This window comes from Aplysia californica, unplaced genomic scaffold (assembly GCF_000002075.1).
Source record: "Aplysia californica isolate F4 #8 unplaced genomic scaffold, AplCal3.0 scaffold00056, whole genome shotgun sequence".
NCBI lineage: Eukaryota > Metazoa > Mollusca > Gastropoda > Aplysiida > Aplysiidae > Aplysia > Aplysia californica.
The window spans coordinates 1,975,555-1,987,586 of record NW_004797326.1 but is presented as its reverse complement, the minus strand read 5'-3'; the positions used below and the strand labels follow the sequence as shown (position 1 = coordinate 1,987,586).

Here is a 12,032-nt window from a genome sequence, read left to right as displayed (position 1 = left end):
GGGGGGGGATTTCAGAGACCCAGCCTTTGAGATCTAGGGTCACTTGTTAGGCCAGCAAGCAGGGGTCAACACTTCACACCTCTCAAGTGCTATCCTCTGTCATAGTGGCATGCGTCATTCCTACTTATCCACTGCCACCAGGGCTTGCATTACGTAAGACCACTGTTTACCCTATTAAAAATAGAAACGCTTGAACCTGCCCTTTGCTTCCACCCTCAGCCCCACCCATCGGAGTAACGAGCACAGTCAACCAACGCCAACCCTCCCGTGCATAAAACAACAATTCGAGGAACTCTTCTCAGCTGACCTTACCATCGGGGCGGTAGGCATTGGCCAAACTAATTTCTTACTTCTGGCCCCTGGCTACTCGTGAAAGTTTCCGTGCTGGAGCGCCACTCGAGCACTTTCACAGGCACTGGTGAGGTTTTATACCCACGCCACACTGACCATCTGCACCACTAAGGACTCACATCAAGGTTATCTTAATAATATGATAACAGCATTTGTATACAGCATACCCCTGATCAACAGCAAGCTCTATGAGCCTTACACTATTATTACCCCAGCAGACCAAAGAACATTCAGAAACACTCTCAGCTTCCCAGGAAGCATACAGTGCAAGCAGCTGACTAAGCGTTCAAAAACTAATAAACTGAAAAGATCTTTCACTGTCTAAAGCTGGGTACCCATTCCCACCTGGGGGAAAATTCATGTAAAGAGCCTTTCTCAAGGACACAACGTCGACCCCTGACAGGATTCCAACTCACAAACTTATGGTTGCGAGTCTGATACCACAAGGGACTTAGTAAGATTGCCTAAGCTCACATGGATGGGGTAACATCTACCCCCAAAGGGCACCCTGCTCCCCTCCCTCGCCTGGCGGGGTGGGGTAATGGCAAGAGCCAAAGGAACAAACTTTCACAGTTTTGTTTCAAATCAAAACTGAGAGGGCAAAGCATTTTCCATCTTAGGTAATAACCTTCCGGAAGGAAGGAATTTCTCTTCTCGTTTCGATGTTAGGCAGGTTTCCATCTTATAGAGGTAATCATAGAGGCATTTATCAAGGGGGAACAGGCTTCTATCTTACAGATTTCCATTTAGGCAGGTTCTATCGTATATTTATATATAGAGAGAGAGTGAGAGACAGAGTGAGACAGAGTGAGAGAGAGAGAGAGAGAGAGAGAGAGAGAGAGAGAGAGAGAGAGAGAGAGAGAGAGAGAGAGAGAGAGAGAGAGAGAGAGAGAGAGAGAGAGAGAGAGAGAGAGAGAGAGAGAGAGAGAGAGAGAGAGAGAGAGAGAGAGAGAGAGAGAGAGAGAGAGAGAGAGAGAGAGAGAGAGAGAGAGAGAGAGAGAGAGATTAGATATAGATATGCCCCCATTTCTGGGCTTCTGACTTTTTCTGCAGGTGACTGTCAAGGCAGATTCGACTGTTTATATGTGTGTATGTATATATATATATAATAATGGTCATAATATAAACATTTTTAGGAGAGCTCTCGTGGCCTAGAGGTTAAGGTGTTCGCCTCTCATTCAATAGGTCCTCGGTTCTAATACGGATAGCGACGGAAAATTTTCTTCTCTAAAACCTCCCCTTTGAGCCCTGGCCATGGCCCTGGTCCATTGCCCGTGTACTTAGCCACCGGTACACCAGTGAGTGAGACCCCATTGCATCGTAGGACGTTTTGTGGAGACAGTACCAGCTGGGCCGATTGGCATACCTTTACTTTGCGCGTTCATTTGACCTTATCCAGCTGCGAGCGCCGTAAAACCCCATACTATACTATACTATACCTTTACTTTTTCATCCTCTGTAGCTATTAAGCATCGAGGAGATGCAGTTTTCTTCGGCAGGCCAGCTCTGAAACTCTTTCAATTGGGATATTGTGATTTCTCAGGGTTTCCTCGACTCCCTTAATCTGTCCCCGTCGTTTAACGCAAGAAAAATTCTGAAATTATGCAAACTGAGCCCAAAAATGTGAAATTATACGATTCTGTTAATTTTAACAAAGAATGATAAAGGAAAACAATCAGAAATTATGCAAAAAGTTATCAAACTTTGCTTAATTATGCGGGGTTCATAAAACCACGGGGACAGCTTTATCCATCTTTTGCGTGGTCTACCTCTCTTTATAGCCTTGGTGTTATAGACTCTCAAGGCTGGCTGGCTAGGTGATATTCGTAACAGGTGGCCAAACCATTTGCGTTGCGACGTGGTGGAGTCAGGCGCTTGTCAAATTTTGGGCATATTGGGTTATTAGTATCATCTTTAAGCTTGTTCATTTGCCTTGCTTCGGGTGAAAAAAGTATCCATCTATTTTTAATAGAAGTCGAGATATTTGCAATTGAAGGAGGGCAGGATAGCCTGGTTTCAGAGCTGAAATTAGCGAGAAAATGGCCTCCAAAGTTTTGTAATTTCCATAGCTTGAGAGTCTTTGGAAACTGACATTTGACATTTTTTGTGCCTTTAATCAATGTTTTTCAGTAAAATCCACACAGAACTGTGTTTCTAAGGGGATACAAAAGGTATTGAGCCAAAAATATAAAAAAATAAAATTAGAAAAAAATCGCCCAACAGTCAGAAAAAGGCCAGTTTCTTTGCTTTCAATTTTTTGACAAGCGCCTGATTTCACGCCGATGCCTCACATTTTATTCCTTTTTTCTGTGAAACGCAAGCAGGACCCAGAGCCAATAATCTCTCTTACCTATCACAAACAGGTGGAAATCTGGCAGGAAAGTCCAGGTAGGCTACTCTTGTATATATGGCAAGCAAAGTTTCAAATCATTATCAATTAAGTTTTTGAAATATAAGCATTCAAACTTAGTATGACAAATACAGGCGTGAATCCCTCAGGAGGTCAGGTAGAGAGGCAAGGCAGCCTCAGGAGGTCAGGCAGAGAGGCAAGGCAGCCTCAGGAGCTCAGGTAGAGAGGCAAGGCAGCCTTAGGAGCTCAGGTAGAGAGGCAAGGCAGCCTCAGGAGCTTAGGTAGAGAGGCAAGGCGACCTCAAGAGCTCAGGGCTCAAAGGGTTAAGGCTATGCCCACCAACAGACAAGAGAAAGTAGAGACCCTTCATAAACACAAACACGTCAAACTTCAAAACCAGAGACAGCAGTTTATGTAATACGCATCCTCACCGGATTTTCACTGGCAATGCTTGAGATGTTGACAACATTGCCTGGAAAAGAACATATTAAAACTACGTTATTTTTACCACCAATCAAAATGCAAATGTCTGAACAACATAAACACCAATGGTTAAGCTAAGGTACACACTAAAGTGCCGGTAAAAAAATTCTGGCACAATTTATCCTCAAATATCTCTTTAATGGATGGATGAATCAATGTCCCCCATACTTTGCACAGCAATTTGTATAAAAAAATTTTAACTTAATCATATTTTTCAACAACAATTTAAGCTAGATTTAAAAACTCTTCTTCATAAATACATATAAAATTATACAAATCTCCGTAACAAATTTTTTGCCGCACCGTAGCTAATATCTTCATGAAATATTAAGTAAAAAAAGAGATAATTCGGAACACAAACTTTCATCTAGTGCTAAGTAAAGCAACATCAACAGGAGACTGTTGAGGAGAGAGTAAAATAGTGGAATCTACCAGCTGTACTCTCCAGCCACACACCAGCCCATGGCGGTCAGCAAAGGGCAATAAACCACCCACACCTGTCTCAGACATTTGTCAGGATTACAGGGTGGGCCTGTCAGTGGAGGGGTTAATAAATGTCAAACTTAACGCCCTACTAGAATAGAAATAAACACTCTGCTGTTTCCAAAGGCTGCACTAGGTCCTGCAGACCAAAACAGAAGACAGAAGGAAGGAAAGTAAGTTGAAATGATAAATCATAGACACTATCACACAGCTCAGTCAGAGTAAAGAGAAGCACGTCAACACATTAATGGCCATTTACAGCACGGAAAAAGAAAGATGTAAAAACGGACACAACAGAGGAAAAGAAAAGAAGCAGGACCTTCCAGTGGCGCCCTCCAATCATCTTTTGACATTTCACACCAGTACAGGCGAGAGTATATGTCTTTGGCGCCCTCCAATCATCTTTTGACGTTTCACACCAGTACAGGCGAGAGCACATGTCTTTGGCGCCCTCCAATCATCTTTTGACATTTCACACGAGTACAGGCGAGAGCACATGTCTTTGGCGCCCTCCAATCATCTTTTGACATTTCACACCAGTACAGGCGAGAGCACATGTCTTTGGCGCCCTCCAATCATCTTTTGACATTTCACACCAGTACAGGCGAGAGGACATGTCTTTGGCGCCCTCCAATCATCTTTTGACATTTCACACCAGTACAGGCGAGAGCACATGTCTTTGGCGCCCTCCAATCATCTTTTGACATTTCACACCAGTACAGGCGAGAGTACATGTCTTTGGCGCCCTCCAATCATCTTTTGACATTTCACACCAGTACAGGCGAGAGTACATGTCTTTGGCACCCTCCAATCATCTTTTGACATTTCACACCAGTACAGGCGAGAGTACATGTCTTTGGCGCCCTCCAATCATCTTTTGACATTTCACACCAGTACAGGCGAGAGCACATGTCTTTGGCGCCCTCCAATCATCTTTTGACATTTCACACCAGTACAGGCGAGAGTACATGTCTTTGGCACCCTCCAATCATCTTTTGACATTTCACACCAGTACAGGCGAGAGTACATGTCTTTGGCGCCCTCCAATCATCTTTTGACATTTCACACCAGTACAGGCGAGAGTACATGTCTTTAAGTATCACCCCATCAGATTGAGGGGTTGCACCTAACCTACAATATTCTAGTTCAGTACAAGGCAGCTTCAAGTTTAAATTTAAATCCTACTAGACACGAAACAAGTCATGTTGAACATGTTACACATGATCTACGTCAGAATGGAGCCATAAATTACCAAAAAAATTGCCATGGTAAAATGATAAAATATCCTAAACCAAGCATTGTCATGGCTGTGACTATTTGCTCTCAACAAAAACTTCCCTGCACTGATGATGAGCGCACAAATAAAGAGTAAAACACCAACCTCACTTTAGTCGAATGAGTGCGTAACCTTCCCCCCCTCGCCATTCATTTTGTTCCAAACAGAGTCAAATGGTGCACTCTATTGTGGGTTGGAATTACATCAGAGAGCACAGCCTTGGATATTATGATACAAGTCCATGGGTAAGAATAAAGTACGAGGAAAATCCACTCCCTGCCCTGAATCAAATCTTGTGAGCATAAGGGTAACCAGACAACAGTGGTGCACCCCACTTCCATGCCATAACAAAACAATTTCCTCATACAGTTATGTTAGAAAGCAGCCTACATTCTCCTACGTGTGCCTGGCACAGACAAACCTTTGCTTTTGATGATGTGCGGCAAGGCCAGCTGGGTGAGGAAGAAAATACTTTCCATGTTCGTCTTCATGATGACATTGTAGTCTTCCGGGGCCGCTGTCTGTGCCGACCGCACCACATTGGTTCCTACGTTGTTCACCTGGTATATGTTGTGAACAAAACGACAGTGAGTTTCATTTTTAATGAATGCTTTCAGAAGTTAGAGCGAGTTATGCAAACTATGTTTCTGACCACCCCTGTCTCACTAGTACAGGCTGTCGGAAATGTTCTAAAACGTAAAGCCCATTTCATTAACTCTTTCCAGACGTATCGCCAATATATCGGTTGGAGTCCACACCCCTTGCGGACGTATCGCCGAAATATCGGCTGTGATAGGGTGCCTCAGTATTGTTGCATTTTGACATGATCCGTCATTTATAATTATATCGTTATTGAAAACTTGGAAAGGGTTTAGGAAAAGAAAACATCTTGTTTTACTTTTCGAAGCGTGGGTTGGGGGAAAAACGAGTGAATTTGTTCTTGCAGTCTTGCATTAAAAAAAACGATGTAACAGGACTCAGTATAAATATCATAACTCAAACAAAAATTAGAATATTGCTTTCAAATAAAAAGCTGCGCATTCAAAAATTCATGGATATGCTCTTGGCCCGTATATGATAAGATAGCTATGCTGATTTGTGAACGTAATTTTTCCACAAAATTTATTTTTCTCATCACCATCGCCATTTCTAACCTTGTAATGCATACTTATATTCACAATTAATCCTTGTTTCATGCTGGAATGTATTCCTCATTCCATTTCTTTCAATTTGATGTATAATGTTACATTTTGAAAGATGGTTTTGCTTATATTAAGTTATTTTGTACATCATCTGAGTAGCCAAATCGAGCCACAAGTTAATTACGTCTAGACTCCCAAAAAAGTATGTCCGGAAAGAGTTAACTAGTTTAATTCTTCTTCAAACAACAAGTGAGATCCATATCCACAGGGATAGTCTTTTTGTGTCAGTGTTCTTAGACAGATTACGCATATGTGTGTATTTGAAAGAATTGTTGTACTTTGAACGGGTCAATATGCATAAAATGTTGATTTAAATCTGATAGGCCTACTATTGTGAAGCGCCAAAAGCCACCAGGGAGAGGGCACTATAGAAGAGATCTTTATTATTACCATTCTTATTATCAAATAGCCTATTATACAAGAACAGTGTTGTTGAGTTAAGGTTTACTTTTGGGTGGCCTCATAATGCCCACATTTTGCAGGAATAGATCAGGAAACATCAACGACGCCAAGACAAAGTAGAAAGAGCAAGCCATACGAGTGTGCTTCACTTCCTCTCACGGTGGCAAGATGATACATTTGCTATGATGGAGCACTGAATGTTTTGCCTTTAACACTTTGCCATCACAAGTCACAAGGCTCATATAGTACAAACTCTTGCCACCAAAGGAAAAGGAGTTTTAGTTTTAGTAAGTGTTTTACGGCACTTGCAACACAATAAGGTCGTATGAGTGCCGAAGATTAGAAGTGTTACAAGTGAGTAACAAACACAAAAAAGGAGGAGGGGAGATAAAGACGACAGATGTTTGATAGGAAAGAAGGAGCAAACCACACCAGAGCACCCGCCAACCACCCACTAAAGGAAAAGGAATTTGTGGGAAAATCCCAAAAAAATGGGTGGTAAACATCGCCGATCGGCGAGATGAGGTGGCAAAGTGTTCGACAGACCCCCAAGGCTGAAGATCAGAGACTTTTTCATTAAACAAGGTGTACGTGTTCTGACAGATATATACAACACACAAGATGGTCAGGATTCTTTTCAATGACAACATTATAAATTTAATGGGGAGGAAGGGGGCTGAGAAAACCGGAGGAAAGAATCCATCAACAGCAACAACTACCTGACCATAATCAGAAAACAGAAAACAAAACAAAATTTGTGTTTTTACCACATCTGGCCGATTACTTACATGAAATATTACAAGTTAATGTAAGCGTTTTATTACATGCTACAGCACAGCCAACAATGATATTGCGATGTTCTGAGAGCCTTTCTTAATTAAGATATGCACTTAACTCTTTATCTCCAAGGGGGGTAAACCTACTATGCCGGGGCCCTTTTCTCATGCTAAATCTAAAAATGACAAAAACTTCTTTAAATGGGTTATCAAATCGAAACTAGCAAACCTATTTTGATAGTTCTTCATCTAATGAGTGAACTTCCAGTACATCAAGAGACCTGTTTTCGGCAACTGCATAACCGAAAAGTAATTTGATGTTGAAGTCGTCGTAAAGGAATGTTCCCGAGCCACTGTCAGCAGCTCACAGGCACGGCGGTTCCGACCACAAGCCGCTGGCCGGAGATAAAGAGTTAAAATAACATAAAAAATCATCATCCGTTGTCCTTATGCAAACGGCATACAAAACAAAACATACATTAGTGGGCGGTTGGCGGGTGCTCTGGGGTGGTGGTATGCCCCTTCTTTCCGGTCAAACATCTATCGTCCTTATCTCTCCCTCTTTATTATGTTTGTTACTATCTTGTAACATCTCTAATCTTCCACAGTTATATGACCTAATTGTGTTGCAAGTGCCGTAAAATGCTTACTAATACTAAACATACATTACCAAAACGTCCAGCTGACCAAAACATTTCAGGGTCTCGTCAACAATCTTCTGCTGCACCGACTTCTCAAGAACGTCGCCATCGGTCGTGCGTACCTGGGTGAGACAAGACCATACAGTCATGTAGAGACATAGCAGAGAGAAATGTTGGCGTACTTGATTCTGTTTTTCCTACTTATTCCACAAAGTAGACTTTTAACTACATAAATAAGTTAAATATTTCATTTCTTATCATAAATCTACATAAATCATAAATATTGTACATGAAGTTTGAAAAGGCATAAAGGGAAAAAAAAAAAGATTTATGACAGATTTTTTGTTAGAGTTTCTGAAGAAATCCTGGCTTACTTACTTTTTCTGTCCTCTTGTACTGCAATTAAGGTGTCAAGGAGAGGTATGCAACTTTGGGACAAGGGCCTGACATTTCTGCCTTTTGGAGAGTCAAGTTCCTTTGGAGGGTCTTTTGACTCAATCAACCATCTTTTTCTTGCTCTTTCTCTAGCCTTGAAGACATTGACTGTCATATTGTAGGTTCCATTCTCACAAATCATTTGTTTTGTTTTCTCTCAGTGTATCACACGTATGATTCAACACTCACTAGATATTGTCTGATGTCATTGTTTCTTTGTCCGTCTATACACATGATGTTTAGTGTTTTTCTGAGACAATTCATTTCTCATGTTGTTTTTTTAATTTGCTGTGCTTCATTTAGGGTCAAGGTTTGGCACTGGTATAAGAGTTGGTATAAGGAATTGATCTAATGAGATCTATTTTTGTCTCCCACAGAATATTCTGATGGGAGAAAAGGGTGTTAGATGGCAGGTGACTGCATTCGCCTTGTGTACTTAAGTTTTGATTTCTCATGCTTTGTTCACTTTAGTGATATGTTCTTGGAGGATGTCCTAATCTTGGTGTATGAGGCTCTGGTCATCAGCGAAGCGCAGTTCGTTAATTTTTCGCTCCAAATTGTTTTATTTGTAAAATCAAAAGCCTGATCAGTTACACTATTTTTGTGACAAAATTAAAGCGAACTCATGTGACTAGTTTTTTTAATAAATTAGAATTAGAATTTCGGAAGAACGCCTTCTTTAAATGGTTACGCTGACAAAAAAACCTCTTTATCTCAAAACCGCTGTGAATAAAAAACGGCATTTTGTCAGCTTACGGCAGATATCTATATATATCTCATATTTCACGTACTTTACTCTCACCACCGGAAGTTTCCACACACTTCGCCGCCACAGCGTTGAGTCGCTCTTTGTCTCGGCCACACAGCATCAAGTGACAGCCCTGACGGGCAAACTCCAGAGCAATAGCCTCACCAATGCCAGCACTGGACCCTGCCCAGAGACACACACAGAATGATCAAGTGGCAAACTTAGTTAACCTGCTGTCAATTTCAACTGCAATCTTATTTTTCTTTTAAGTGGGATGGAGGGGACCTAGGCCCACAGGGATAGTGTGTAGGCCCAGGAGAGGACTAATTTGGACAAAGTGATGGCCTTGGCCACCAATACATACATGCACACATATTATATATATATATATATATATATATATATATATATATATATATATATATAAATACCTGCATGTGTTTTACAGTTCCTGTACAGCCAAGAAAAATTTCCCTCTGGGACAATAAAGTATTATCTTATCTATCTTATCTTATGTATAATAATAGATGGATGGATGGATGGATGGATGGATGGATGGATGGATGGATGGATGGATGGATAGATGGATAGATGGATGGATGGATGGATGGATGGATGGATGGATGGATGGATGGATGGATGGATGGATGGATGGATGGATGGATGGATAGATGGATGGATAGATGGATGGACAGACGGACTTACGGACGGACAGACAGACCAACAGGTAGACTGACAGACAGACACACATACACACAGAACACTTTTCACTCATTCTAAAGCTAGGAAAATTGCCTAGAATCGATGTATTAAAGAAGGCCTTGGTGATGTCATTGAAGAGTGTCCATATAAGTCAATTTGAGACCCCCATTCTGAACTCATTTGACCTTCTATCCTGGGTCACCATCCTCTGTGGGTCCATATTTGAACTGCTGTGACCTCACAAAGAGTTTCAAGAATTGGGGAGGGGGGGGGGGGAGAGGAGGTGAACATTTTTTTTTTACAGTTTGCCATTTCAGCGGTAGGCCTACATTTTGATATCCTAATGCATAAGGTACCTATTTTTTATATTTTTTTTAAAGATCTCGCAACTGCATAAAGACAATATAAGCGTGTGGGACACATTAAACATTTTCAGTTCGTAGGAAATTTTGAATTTTGCCCAGGTCATGGCAGCCAAAGCCAAGCTCTAATCAATTTTGGACCACTAAGGGAACTTTAATGATTTAATGTGCGCAACTTGCACATGTGACCTCCGAGATTTTTCGACTTTGTCCGAAAAGGCTAGGAGTGGATTTTTCCTACCATGGCATAAATAAGATCAGGGGTGTGGCTGGGGTCGTGTGTCCTACAGAAAGAACCCAAGGGGGAGTGGGGTCGTTTGTTTATATTATACAGGTGATTGTTTTGGACAGGTGGTCGTTTGAGCAGGTTCGACTGTAATTAATTGTTATTGCTTGGGGTTCAGTGAGAAGGGCTGAGGGCGAGTGTCAGATGCACCGAACTTACCCGTGACAACAACAACTTTGCCAGCAAGCTGCAGAAAATCTTTAGAATTCTGCATGTCGAAAGCCGATTTGGAGTTGGAGGAAAGTGAAAGCAAAATCTGTTTAGATGCTCAAGAACGGCCTGGAAAATAGGATTTGATGCAAGTATATCAGGTAATAAAAACACAACACTGGTTCTGGATCTGAAGGCCGGCCAGCTGGCTGCAGCAACGACTTCCACCTCTAACCCAACCTCTGACCCATGAACTCGGGGCTCCTAACTTGCAGGACTCTTCGGGAGAAGAGTGGTCCCGGCCGAAATCCATAGACATTTATACATTATGTACGCAATTGGAAACAAAACCGGAAGTTGCCTTTAAAAAAGGGGGTGCAAGGGGTAGTCCCCCTGCCTAAGTGAAGAGGAGGGGGGGGGGGGGTTGCAGGAAGGTCTCCCCCCTGCTAAATTCACAAAAATAATGGTTTGTTGCAGGGTTTTTTTGCCAAAATTGTTCTCAGCACCCTAAAAAAAAAACATCAGAATTCAGAATAGTGCCGAAAATAGGTTTGGCAGGCAACTCAGTTCAGTTTATTTACTCGACTTTCGCTCCGCTGTTCACTACTTAGGCTACTGCCAAGGCCTCAGTTTTCGCTGGTTCAATCGAGGTCAAATGACGTCACGAGCACAAAGGTTGCGGGTCATGACCTGCGGTATTGTGAATGTTGACCGCCGCGCTCTCAGACAGAAACTCCAGCAGGCTGAACGAAACTGTATACATTACATTATATTGTGATTCTCTTTCTTCTTTCAAGTGTGTCAAAAGTTAAGCGTTGTTTTAAAAAAGCAAATGGATTTTTTCTTGGTAATGAACTAGGAAACGTTTTCTTTTCTTATCTTAAACACAGCGACAGATGGGTTTTTTTCAACCACGCACTGTGCTTTCACCCAAAGGTCAATTAACCAGGAAGTAAAATAAAATCGTGGGATACTGTTACTTTTGAAAAAAATAACGCAGTTTAGAAGCAAGGGCAATGTGTTGAAGCAGCACACCATTGTCAGTGATATCCTGGGACGTGTCAGAGTGTAGCAAAAGTGTGAAGACCTGTTCTCAGTCGGCAGAAGAGAGGCCAATAGACGTGAATATGTTGTACACTACAGGCACATGCATGACTGTATTTTGAATAGCCTTCTGACTGTGAACCCGGATTCGGATTTGAGAGATAGCATGTGAGTAGACCCTATTTATAATCATTATGATGTAAAACGACTACAATTTTCTTTAATAAGTTTTCTTTTGATTGAGAATAAATAAGATTAGAAAAGATTTGTGGAATCAAAAGAATTCGTGCCTTATACCATTTTTGTCACTGTCCCAGCTTTGTGGCAATTTGTGGTGAGGG

The 12,032-nt window shown here is 41.7% G+C and overlaps 1 protein-coding gene across 1 annotated transcript in view; it reads right to left on the bottom strand.

Annotated features, from left to right (window-relative positions):
• The window catches only part of LOC101846949 (3-oxoacyl-[acyl-carrier-protein] reductase FabG), a gene marked incomplete in the record, with an annotated part of 15,988 nt that extends 5,047 nt beyond the window's left edge, over positions 1–10,941 (bottom strand). Inside the window, 5 exon segments of the mRNA XM_005093036.3 lie at positions 3,133–3,173; positions 5,365–5,503; positions 7,994–8,086; positions 9,191–9,330; positions 10,657–10,941. Of these exon segments, the coding sequence (XP_005093093.2) occupies positions 3,133–3,173; positions 5,365–5,503; positions 7,994–8,086; positions 9,191–9,330; positions 10,657–10,711 (468 nt within the window).
• Between the last annotated feature and the right edge of the window lie 1,091 nt (positions 10,942–12,032).